The sequence below is a fragment of the Vipera ursinii genome (genome assembly GCF_947247035.1).
Source record: "Vipera ursinii genome assembly, chromosome: Z".
In the NCBI taxonomy this organism is placed as follows: Eukaryota; Metazoa; Chordata; class Lepidosauria; order Squamata; family Viperidae; genus Vipera; species Vipera ursinii.
The window spans coordinates 43,355,930-43,369,130 of NC_139517.1; the positions used below are offsets into that span (position 1 = coordinate 43,355,930).

Sequence of the window (13,201 nt, forward strand, 5' to 3'; positions counted from 1 at the left end):
ATAGTGGTCACAGGATTGGAAAAGATCAGTTTACATTCCAATTCCAAAGAAAGGCAGTGCCAAAGAATGTTCAAACTATCGCACCATTGCACTCATTTCACATGCTAGTAAAATTATGCTTAAAATCCTACAAGCTAGACTCCAGCAGTATTTTGATCGAGAACTACCAGAAGTACAGGCTGGATTTCGAAGAGGCAGAAGAACTAGAGATCAAATTGCCAACATACGCTGGATCATGGAGAAAGCTAGGGAGTTCCAGAAAAACATCTACTTCTGATTGTGTGGATCACAACAAACTGTGGCAAGTTCTTAAAGAGATGGGAGTACCAGACCATCTTATTTGCTTCATGAGAAACCTATATGCGGGTCAAGAAGCAAGAGTGAGAACTGGACACGGAACCACTGATTGGTTCAAAATTGGGAAAGGAGTCCAGCAAGGCTGTATACTGTCGCCCTGCCTATTTAACTTATATGGAGAGCACATCATGAGAAAGGCAGGGCTAGATGAATCAAAAACTGGAATTAAGATTGCCGGGAGAAATATAAACAACCTAAGATATGCAGATGATACCACTCTAATGGCAGAAAGTGAAGAAGAACTAAAGAGCCTCTTGTTGCGGGTGAAGAAGGAGAGTGCAAAACTTGGGTTGAAACTAAACATTAAGAAAACCAAGATCATGGCATCCGGCCCTCTCAATTCCTGGCAAATAGATGGGGAAGAAATGGAGGTAGTGACAGATTTTATTTTCCTGGGCTCCAAGATCACTGCAAATGGATTGTAGCCAAGAAATTAAAAGACGCTTGCTCCTGGGGAGGAAAGCCACGGCAAATCTAGACAGCACACTAAAAAGCAGACATCACCCTGTCAACAAAAGTGCATACAGTCAAGGCTATAGTCTTCCCAGTTGCAATGTATGGCAGTGAAAGTTGGACCATAAGAAAGGCTGAGCGCCAAAGAATTGAAGGCTTTGAACTATGGCGCTGGAGAAGACTCCTGCGAGTCCCTTGAACTGCAAGGTGATCAAACTGGTCAATCCTAGAGGAGATCAATCCTGACTGCTCTTTAGAAGGCCAGATCCTGAAGTGGAAACTCAAATAATTTGGTCACCTAATGAGAAGGTTCACTAGAGAAGAGCCTAATGCTGGGAAAGCTTGAGGGCAAGAGAAGACGGGGACGACAGAGAATGAGATGGCTGGATGGAGTCACGGAAGCAGTAGGTGTGAGCTTAAATGGACTCCAGAAGACGGTAGGGGATAGGAAGGCCTAGAGGAACGTTTTCGGACACAGGCAAGTTGTATTTTTTACACAATACCCAGTGGATTAGTTTAGCAACTTGGTCATATCTAGCTTTGTAATCAGTTTGCGTGATTTTGCTGCACTCACATATTAAATGTGAAACAGTTTCAACTTTGTCATTGCAAAGTTGGCAATTTGGATTGTCAATAGATTTTTGTATCTTCGCTTTCATGGCATTAGTTTGTAGTGCTTGTTCTTGAGCAGCCAGTATTAAGCCTTCCATTTCTTTTGATGGTTCCCATCTTAAGCCATGCCCATGTCAAGTTGTTATCGCATTTTCCTTCAATATTTTTCAAATGCTGTCCATGCAAAGCTTTGGTTTTCCATCTATTTAATCTGTCATCCAGGCATTTTTCTTTATATTCTGCCTTTGTTTCTGTTATTTTTATAATGCTCTCTGTTTTCACAGCCTGCAGCAATTTTTCTGTACTTTGATTTACATAGTCATTCAAACTTCATTTTTCTTCTTCTACAGTTTGGTGGATTTGCAGTAGCCCTCTGCCCCCTATTCTTCTTGGCAGGTACAACCTGTTGATGTCACTTCGTGGATGTAGAGCGTGGTGCACGTTCAAAAGTTTACGTGTTTTCTGGTCTAGGTGTTCCAATTCAGCCAAAGTCCAGTTGATAATTCCAGCTGGGTAGTGTATCAGTGGGACTGCCCATGTATTAATGGCTTTAATTATATTTTCACCATTCAGCTTTGATTTTAGTATTTTGCGGACTCTCCTGATGTATTCCTTTTGCGTTGACTCTTTGACTTTTCCATTCAAGATGTTATCTGCTTCCAATATGCCTAGGTATTTGTAACCGTCATCCTTTGCTAGTGCTTTCATAATACTTCCATTTCCCAGTTCTATTCCTTCTATTTTTCCCATTTTTCCTTGCTGCATGGATAGTATAGCACATTTTCCAAGTCCAAAGTCCATTCTGATGTCGCTGCTAAACAGTTGAACTGTGTTGAGTATTGATTCAAGTTCAGTATGGCTTTTCGCATACAGTTTTAAGTCATCCATGTATAGTAGATGGTTTATCTTGCCATGCTGGCTTGCGATGTGGTATCCCAGTTTTATGTTTCGTAATATTATTGTCAATGGAATTAATGCAATGTTGAACAGAAGTGGTGAAAGTGAGTCCCCTTGGAAGATTCATCTTCTGATGTTGATTTCACCAATGTTCTCCCCATTTGCTGTTAGAACTGTTTTCCATTTTTGCATATTTACTTTCAAAAATGTATATGTGGGACTGATTGGGGTAGATTGTAAGGGCGACTCCGAAATATAATGTTTCCATATTTTATCTATATCTTAAATTTGCATTTTATTACTATTTTAACTTAAATTGTATTTTAATTTCATTTTAAATTGTATTTTATCAAATTCCATTTCGGATTGCTTTTATCTAGTTTTGGTGACGGTTTGTTGCTGGAACTTTGTACTTTGATATGGCCCAAGGGCTAATCAATAAAAGTTGTTTGTTTGTTTCAAAAATGTACAGATGTTTTTGCTGATTCCAAAGTTTTCCAAACATGCATTAATCCAACTGTGGGGTAATGCGTCAAATGCTTTCTTGTAATCAATCCACACCATATTTAAATTTGTTTTTCGTCGTTTTGCATTTTTAAGTACCATTTTGTCAATGAGCAGCTGATCTTTTGTTCCTCTTGATTTTTTATAATTTCCTTTTTGTTCTGCCGGATACAAATTGTTTTCCATCAGATGATTGAATACTGAATTTGCCTGTATTCTTGTGAAAAGTTTGAATGTTGTTGGCAGACAAGTAATTGGGCGGTAGTTGCTTGGTTCTGTGCTCTTTTCAGGATCTTTCATTATCAAGTATGATCAACCAGCTGTTAACCATTCTTCACTTGTGGCATTTTGAAGCATTTCATCAACCTGAGTGGCCATGCAGTGATGGAGGCTGGTGAGGTGTTTCAACCAGTATCCATGCAGCTTGTCCAGGCCAGGTGCACTCCAGTTCTTGATCTTTACTTGTTTTGAAACCATATCAGTGGTTATTACAATAATCTCCATTTTGTTTTGTGTTGCTTGTTTTTGGATATCTTTGATCCAGGAGGCAGTTTTATTATGTTCCACTGGGCTTTCCCATAGTTCTTTCCAAAAGTTTAAGGTTTTTTCTTTACATGGTAGAACAGTAGTTTGCACTTTATTTTCATCAAGTGACTGATAGAAGAGGTGCTGGTTTCTTCTGAACGGGACATTTCCACAATATTGTTTTATTCGTCCTTCCTATCTCTCAATTTTCTTTGCTGTTGCTATTACACGCTGTTTTAGGTTTTCCATGATTTCCATTATTGTTTTTTCCTCCAAGTTATATTTTTTGTATAAACTATTTTTCAACTTTTCGTTCTTTAGTTTTCCTTCTTTCAAGTATTTCAATTTGCTTATATCTCCTTGCAGTTTTTTTTTGTTTTATTTTCAAGTCGAATTTTTCACTTTGGTGTTCCAGTAGGTTTCTTTTTTTGGCATTCTATAACCCAATTCTGCAGTTATAATGGCGGCTGTACTGTACATTAGTTGATTTGTTTCATACAGTGTGCTGGAAGGGATGGAAGCTAAAATATTGTTCACAGCATTTAGTAGATCTTTCACTTGTTTGATATGCACTTCACAGAGGGCCGGCAGTCTTTTTCTTTCTGTGTTTTGTTTGATGTGGTTTTCAATCTTTTCTTTCAGCATTTTCGCTAGATTACTTAGCTCTACACTTTCGAGTTGTTGCACAGGGGAGTATTCATCCTGTGTGGTGGCTTCTTCTGTTGGTTGGTCACTTTGTTCAGGTATTGGAACAATTTCTTCAGCCTGTTCATCATCATTGCTTGTTGTTTTCTTTTTAGCCAATGTTCCTAGATGTTGAATTTCCACATCTGTAAAAACATTATTACGGATAATGAAACATCTTTGATCCATTAATCATTGTTTGGTTGCGTCACTTTCCGGATGCTGTCCAGGCCCAGCCATGTTTTTTTTAATTATTATTATTATTCTATATGCAGACATGCATTCTCTCACACTAAACTTTGTTCATACTTGCATGAGCTACTTGGCAAAAAATAGTTCACACTGTCAAAGAAAAGTGGATTTTCTATGCACCAAGTCTGAAGTGAGTCAGATAATTTTCACCTAAATGTTTTCAATAAAACATCTCAGATAAGATCTATTCTGTCAGAGGCTATGGTCAAGACTGCAGCAGAAAAATCTTCTATTTCTTGCCTATTAAGAAGCTAAAAAATAACTGCCCTTCAACAGGTTGGGCTCTGAGAGATAAATTAAAACAAGATGTTATTATTCAGAGATGGATGAAATTATTAACATTATCTTGCCCCAAACAATGAATCATGATCATTCTTCTTTTTTTTTAGTAAGCATTAAAATTCAGATTAAAATATATACTCTGTGGACTGGCACCCCATACTTCATATTTTTGATATTTATACTTTTTTTTAGTAACAGATTAGTAATAGAAGACTTTTGTTCAGATGCAACTGGCATAATTTGAGAGAGATCTGATGTGCTTTTACTCACAAAAATGACCATCTATATTGTTATTGTGATTATTTTGTTTACATGTGAAAGAAACATGAAGTCCTCAACATTGCTTGATGATTGGAGGATATATAAGTTTGGTAAAAAAAAATGAAATGAAAAATGAAATAACTTGGCTTAGTGTAATTTATAATTCTTTATAATTCCAAATCTGAGTGTTAAAAACTAATTGCCAAATAGAAACTGATTTCTGAGGCTTAAGGGTTAGTCTTAATGATCTTTTCAAACGCATGGAACCATTCCATGTCTCTGATTCCCTATGATCTGAAGCATATGCTGGGAATCCTCTGTCAATCAATGCATTATGTTGATAGAAAAACAGTATTTGTTCTTACCAACTGTCAGAAATCCGATCTCAAAGGGTGGTAAATGAAAAACCCTTGATAAGGTCATTATGCTGAAACCTATCTCCAGTGCTGGTCTGTAACTAAATAAGGGTATGAAATAGCTGTCCTCTATTATAGGGGCTTTTGTTTGTTTGCCACTAACAATTCCTAACATATACCATTTTAAGAACATATTTGGAACCAAAATATTAAATTATAACAAGCTGGCCCAGCTTTTGTTTCCATCTCATCTATTCATTCCCACCTACCCCCTCACCACCCACCACTTAGCCCCAAAACATTGCTATGGCAACCACAGCTGATAGGGATTTGACTGACAAGTCTCCTAAGAGGAGTGTTTGCAGAAACTAGAATGCCTCAAGGCGAGGGGAAGGACAGAGCACAGCTACTCACAAGACTGGCAAGGATGGCAGACACATTTATATTTGGGAAGGGACATTACTCTATGTGGAGCAGGAAACTCAAGATGACATGTTTTTCTCCATGAAAGCACCTTGAGGGAATCAAACACAGGTCTTTCCAAGCAGAGAAAATGGTTTGGGGAATTGAACAAAAGATTTTCTGAGAAGTTAAGCTGGCAATTCCCTAAATTATCTTAGTTTGCATTACAAAAATTGTGAGTCCAAGAATGTGTGGGAAATAAAGGCATTAGAAGTATGACTTAAATATAGCCATGCATTAAACACTGAGTTCTATTTGTGCTAATATAAATGGATGTTTACAGTGAGACTATTTCTAAAACAAACTTGGATTTATTTTTATAGTTGCTATACTAGACTGCCTTATATATGTACATCAGACTAACTATGTAATTGATAAAATATGAAGCAGTTGGAAAAATACCACAAGAGGTGTAGCTTCTTATTTCCCTCCCTCCAATTATTTAATAAACTATTACTAAAAGAATTGCAAACAGGCCATGTGTTTTCAAATCTCAGAGGCTGATGGAGCAACTATAAAGGTAAAGGTAAAGGTTCCCCTGCACATGCGTGCTAGTCGTTTTTAACTCTAGGGGCCGGTGCTCATCTCTGTTTCAAAGCCGAAGAGCCAGCACTTGTCCAAGGATGTCTCCGTGGTCATGTGGCCGGCATGACTAGATGCCAAAGGTGCATGGAACGCTGTTACCTTCCCACTATAGTGGTCCCTATTTTTCTACTTGCATTTTTACGTGCTTTCGAACTGCTAGGTTGGCCGAAGCTGGGACAAGTAACAGGCGCTCACTCTGTTATGCGGCACTTGGGATTCGACCTGCCAATCTGCCGACCTTCTGATCGACAAGCTCAGCGTCCTAACCCACTGAGCCACCGCATCCCTGGAGCAACTATAGCCCTTACTTAAATTGCTTTATCTGCCATGGTAAACCATGGAATGGGGTAACTCCCCACGGCCAACTCCCCACAACCAATTTGCCATGGCCTACTCACCTGTAGGAGATGAGCCCAAGGGAGGGGTCAAACGCAATATCAGTGATAAATCCCTGTACCGCCTACAAGAGATCTAAATCCAGTCCATCTTGAATTCCTTTGACTCTTATCTACCACCAATTCGTTTTGACCACCAGTAGCTCAGATTCTTACAGAGAGGTTAAGCTTGCAATAAATCTTTATACTCAGTTGAACTGCCTGAATCTCCTGATTTCCCCAGCACTTGACATCATCATGGCCAACTTGCCACGGGACAACTTGCTGAAGGGTTCACCTAGTTCCTTTTATTTTTGTTAACAACATTTTCATCAAAATTATTTTATTTATTTTTTATTTATTTATTTTATTGAGATTTCTATACCGCCCTTCTCCCTAAGGGACTCATTTTATCTACTGTATCAAAGAAAATCATTCCTATGACTACCAGCTTTTGTAATGCTTTGTTGAGTAATAAAAGAAACTAAACCTGTGTTGAATTGTCCTGCAGCGAGTTGTCCTGTGGTGAATTGGTCATGGCGAGTTGGTCGCAGCAAGTTGGCCGCAGAGTTGTCCTAGACCAGGGGTAGGCAACCTCGGCTCTTTTATGATTCATGGACTTCAACTCCCAGAGTTGAAGTCCATGAGTCATAAAAGAGCCGAGGTTGCCTACCCCTGTCCTAGACCATGCTCTCATGATATCTCCCTTGGTTAGTCTTTGAAAAGTGTTAGCAGACTATAATCAGATTTCTGACCTGGTTGGTTATTAAAGTCACAGAAGTTCAATAAATCTATTACAAGTTTTCAGGCAGAGCTAAAAGTTGTGATCCATCTTCTTGTTTATGAATCTGTCCAAATTTTAGCTAAAAATATAGACTTTCCAATATCCTTACCAACAGACTATTAAGCTTCCTTCTTCACTGTCATTTCAATACAAGCTTTGTTGTGGTTGTTAGGATTGATTTATTCTATATTACCTTCTCATTAGGTTTACCCTTAATAATTATTTTAATATATGCAGTATTTTATCTAGTTATTGTTACTTGTCTCAAAACTTAGTATAGAAAGATAGAGAACACCTTTAAATAATGCATAAAGAATTTAGGAAATACTTTGTACTATACTAAAATCATAATTCAGTTACAAATAAATATCATAAATAGCCTTGAGTATTATGTGAGAATTGAGGTTGAGAATTTAAACAACAACAACAAAAAACCAAGGTTGCCAATGATCCCTGCCACTACAACAAGTATAAAAGAGAACTTTTCACACTGACAGTTTTACTATCAAGGGAGTCAAAATTGTGCATTTTTGTGCAAATTAAGAAAAAGATACAAAATTCAGGGTGCAACAAAAAATATATGAAAAGATAGCATTTTAATTTAGAAAGATAATTGACAAAGCACATTCAAAAACATTCAAAAATATGATACTGAAGAAAAATTATTTCATTTTCACCTAAAGTATTTTTGCCTAGTTTTTCTAACAAGCTTTTAATCAGTGATAAAAGATACTATCTTTTTCGGAGTAAACAAGTATCCATAAGAATAAAATGAACAAGCCAAAAGTAAAGTCTTAAAGCTAATTTCATAAAATTAAATAATGGCATTATTTAACAACACATTACAACCCTGTGTTTATGTGTGTGTTTGTCTGTGTGTGTGTGAGAGGGAGAGTTAGAGGAGGGGGGGGGGAGAGAGAAAAAAAACTACCTTTAAGAAACAGAGAATGAATATTTATCAGGAATTATTGCCGTTGTCATATAATGAAAATAGTCCTCATTTCTGGAATTTTTAATCACAAAGGATCTATTTGAAGCATCAGTTAATAAAAAATAAATAAAAGCCACACAACTCTGTGTATTAATGATTCACCTGTGGAGGTGGTTAGCAGCATCAAGTTTCTGGGTGTGCAGCTAGGGAGTAGGCGAGCTTGGTCGCTCACTGGTAAAATAGGTACAGCAGCGCCTGCATTTTCTGTGTCGCATGAGAAAAGTACATCTTCCTTCCCTTGTCCTTGCCACTTTCTATAGAGGGATGATCAAGAGCATCCTGTCATATTGATTACTGTCTGGTTTGGAAGCATTACTGCTTCAGACAGAAAGGCAGTGCAGAGTGGTGAGGATGACAGGAAAGAGGATTGGTAATTCATTTCCTTCTATCCAGGACACAACACATAAATTATGCTTGAAGACTCCACAGGATATAATCTGGGACACTATACGTCCTCTTCACGACATGTTTTCTTTGTTATCTTCTGGGAGGAGGCTTTGTTGTATCCGAAGCAGAACATCTAGATTCAGTCACAGTTTTGTTTTATATAGCATCACCTTGTGAACTCTCAAGTTTCCTCTTTCTGCCATGTGTTCAAAATGCATTTTTCAGTCAGCCTGCATTTCTGGAAAGGCCACTGCAGCCGAGAACCGAGCTATGGATCCATAGCTCGGTACTCATCTGCAGAGGCTTCTGGAAAGGCCTGACTGCCAAATGCAGGCCAGAATGCAGCTGCAGAATGAAGCTGCTCCTTCGGATGCAGAAGAAATGGGCTGGCTGGGCGGGCTGTCAGTGCAGGTGGTGAGTAAAAAAGACACCCCCAAAAAATAGGACCTGGTGCCTCTTTTGGAGGCAAAAAAAAGACCCCGTCTTATTTTCGGAAAAACACGGTTACACACACACACACACACACACACACACACACACACACACACACACATATATATATATATATATATATATATATATTAAAGGTTGCCCCACACATGCACACATGCGTGCTAGTCGTTTCCGACTCTAGGGGCCGGTGCTCATCTCCGTTTCAAAGCCGAAGAGCCAGTGCTTGTCCGAGGACATCTCTGTGGTCATATGGCCGGCATGAGTAGACACCCAAAGGCACATGGAACGCTGTTACCTTCCCACCGTAGTGGTCCCTATTTTTCTACTTGCATTTTTACGTGCTTTTGAACTGCTAGGTTGGCAGAAGCTGGGACGAGTGTTTTCGTAGATTTTCACAGGTACAGGTATGTAGGTCTTGGCGTATTCGGGCCACAGATAAAATCAGCAAAATTCTCCACAAACACAGTATCAAGACAGCCTTCAGCACTGACCACAAAATAGCCAACAGCTTAAGAAACCCCAAAGACAAGTTCCAGCTTCAAAACCAAGGAGTCTATAAAATACCAGGCAAAATCTGCCCAGCCACATACATTGGAAAAACTAATAGGAGAATAAATGCACGTATCGCAGAACACAAGAATGCAGTCAGAAAAGAAGAAAAAACTTCCTTCCTTTTTCAGCACCTTAAAGCAACAGGACATGAAATTGACTTTGAAGGAACGAAATTAATCTCCAAAACTGAACACTACAATAAGAGAATAATTATGGAAGCCATCGAAATAGAGAAACACCCCCACAACATGAATAAATGTGATGATACCTCCCGCCTACCAGACATCTGGAAACTAGCCCTAGTCAACAAACGAGTCCCAGCCACAAAAACCAACACCGGACCCACAACACAGGACGCCACCACCAATCATCCTCACCAGACTCAAACCCAAACCCACCCCACAGACAAAATGCAACCACCATCCAGAAGCCAAACCACAGCGGCATCTCCAGCTGCTGCACCCCCTCCCGACCCCCACACAAAGCAAACTGACACACTCCATGAACACAGACCGCAAACTTGGAGCCAAACCAGAGCCTGGGATGTTACACCACAGCCTTCTGCTCAGGACATTACATCACAGAACTCAGGAGGTTACAATACTAAACCTCGGGATGTCACAACACAGCCAACCGCCCAGGATGTTGCAGCACAGAACTCAGGATATCACTACACTAGAGCTCAGGATGTCATCACACAGCCCATTACCCAAGTCATTACAACACAAAAGAGTAATGGGCACACAGCCAACACCTCAGCCACACAGGATGTTACAAAACAGCCGACTAAGCTGCAAACAATAACTCCATCATCCAATCAGGATGTAACAACACAGCCAACCAACCCACTTACAGCAACAAAGCCAGCACCACGCACAACCCCACCAATATTTATAGAGAGACGGCAGCTCCGATCATGCTTTGCTCGCACAAACACGAAGCTGAAGACACCAGCCTGAAGATGACGAGTGGGACGTCGTTGAAACGTCGCCAAGACACTCTCAATCTTACACGGGAAAAGACCCGAATACGCTAAGACCTACATACATATATATATACATATATGTACACATACATACATACATACATACACATACATACACACACACACTTATATATATATACACACACACACATATATATATATATATATACACACATACATATATATGTGTGTGTGTGTGTAGGCATGCATATATATGTGTGTAAGTATGTATAGCATGTGTATGTGTGTGTGTTATGTATGGGTAGATAAATACTTCCTTTTGAGAGCAGGCAATAGAATTTCATTTTTAACGTGGGCCAACGAGCTCGCAGTAAAAAACATCAATAAATGCTATCTTATCTTATCTTATCTTATCTTATCTTATCTTATCTTATCTTATCTTATCTTCTTATCTTATCTCATCTCATCTCACCTTACTTTACCTCATCTAACCTTATCTTACCTTACCTTACCTTACCAAATTAGTGCCTGTGTTATTAAAAATTCTAACCCTTATTCCTACCATGGAGTTTCATCTTGTTCAAAAATTTCTCCTTTTTCTCATATAACCATCAACTTACTACTTAGATTATGAAAATAGCAATAAAACAACATTTAAATAATTGATGAACACAATAGAGAATAATAAATTACTTACTTTTGCAAAGCAAATTTGGTTATTATATCTCAACTTATTTGCTTTGAATGACCAGTTTCCTTGAGAAAAAAATGGCTTTTACTGACATTTTATATATATATTCTCTCATCTGTCAGTAAAACCTGTATCTCAAGACTAAACTAATGATGTTACCTAGTTAGGTAATAAAACCTCTGCAAGCAAACAACCAAGCTCAGAGAGTACCAAGGACTCCAGAAAATATTTTTAATAAACACTATTAGTTCTTTGCCAATAATAAGCAATTGCTAAAAATATTGCTGGGGTGATTCACAGCAATAGCTGATGCAGAAGTGTGTGACTGGCAAGAAAAATTATCCAAGAGCTGTAGGAACATCAGGGACTTTTTAGCCTGGAAAAAAAGACTGAGTAAAAGAGAACGTATCACTGAAATAAGCTAGTACACGTTATATGAAACAAGTGGACAAAACTGTTTTTCTTTCTCTTTCAATTTGAACTGAGATTATTCAAGGATCCTGAATGAACATAGAGACTTTTTTATGCAACATATGCATAACTATATAATTGTCTTCACCAAGGTGTATCAATTACTATCACCTGAATGACTTTAAGTATCAATGACACCAATTAATGGAGGAGGGGACAATAATGGATATTATTGAAGTGGCAACCTCTCTTGTGCACAAAGTGTTCTTTCTCTGGGATTATTTCTTGAGAAATATGAGAAGAAAAGTGCTATTATTCAGTTTGTAAGATTCCTACAGACATCTGGACAGCCAACATATGAACAGAACAAGACTGGACAGGTCTTTCAAATCCAGTTTGGTTTTCATCTGTTTTTAATCCCTTAAGAGTTAAAGCCACATTGGAAATATGATAGATCTGAAAGGAAAAAAACAACACAACATTCTGCAAGAAGGCAATGCAAACCATTTATCACTACCAAGAAAACTATATGGATGTGTCCATGTAAATCACCAGGACTGGCATATGATTAAAAGCAATTTATTTTACAAGTTATGTTTTTTCATTCTGTGTATTTGTGGATATCAGATGTAGATTATTTTATAAGAAATTTCAATAGTGCTTTTCACCTTTTGTAGAAAGAGAACCACCCATTCAAGCATCTTGGCGTGCATTTCTTCCAACGTGAAGAGTGTTCGTGGTGTGCGAATAAAAATCTTTGTCTTTCCATATGTCACATCATCTTGAAACCCACAGTGCTCAATCAATTTCTTCACAGCCTCCTTGTCAGATGGTAGTTTGTGATTTGGCCAAGTAAATTCAGGAATTATTTTGTACCTGTATTGATACAAATATATTTTTTAAAAAACCATTACTAAATGCGATGGTCAGTAATACGGCAAAAAGATCCACAACCCAAATTATCTTGCCAAAATAGATTTCCCATAGAAAGCAAATAAATATACAATCTTGATATATAATTAGGTGAATCTTATACATGTATTACAAAATGTTAATGTGTAATAACTGTGAAATATCACTAATCCTTGATTTGTTATTCAATAATTTACTGTACAAGCTACAATTGCGTAAGTCACAGAATAAATGATATGCAAACTAAATTGTTGGGTTTTCATATAAGCCCATCTGCAGATAAGACAAACATTATTTTCTCAGTGCATTTTGGCAACTAAAATTCTCAGCTTATCTGCAAATATATATATATATATATATTCCCACAGAGAGGGCCTCCTCAGGGTGCCTCCAGTCAGAGAATGCCGGCTGGTGGCCCCCAGGGGGAGGGCCTTCTCTGTGGGCGCCCCGGCCTTATGGAATGAACTGCC

At 38.2% G+C, this 13,201-nt stretch overlaps 1 protein-coding gene across 1 annotated transcript in view; it reads right to left on the bottom strand.

Annotated features, from left to right (window-relative positions):
- LOC310648462 (unconventional myosin-Id-like) overlaps nucleotides 1-13,201 on the bottom strand; it is a 153,601-nt gene that overhangs the window by 80,016 nt on the left and 60,384 nt on the right. The window contains exon 16 of the mRNA XM_083376300.1: nucleotides 12,488-12,695. Within this exon, the coding sequence (XP_083232426.1) occupies nucleotides 12,488-12,695 (208 nt within the window). The remainder of the gene's footprint in view (nucleotides 1-12,487; nucleotides 12,696-13,201) is intronic.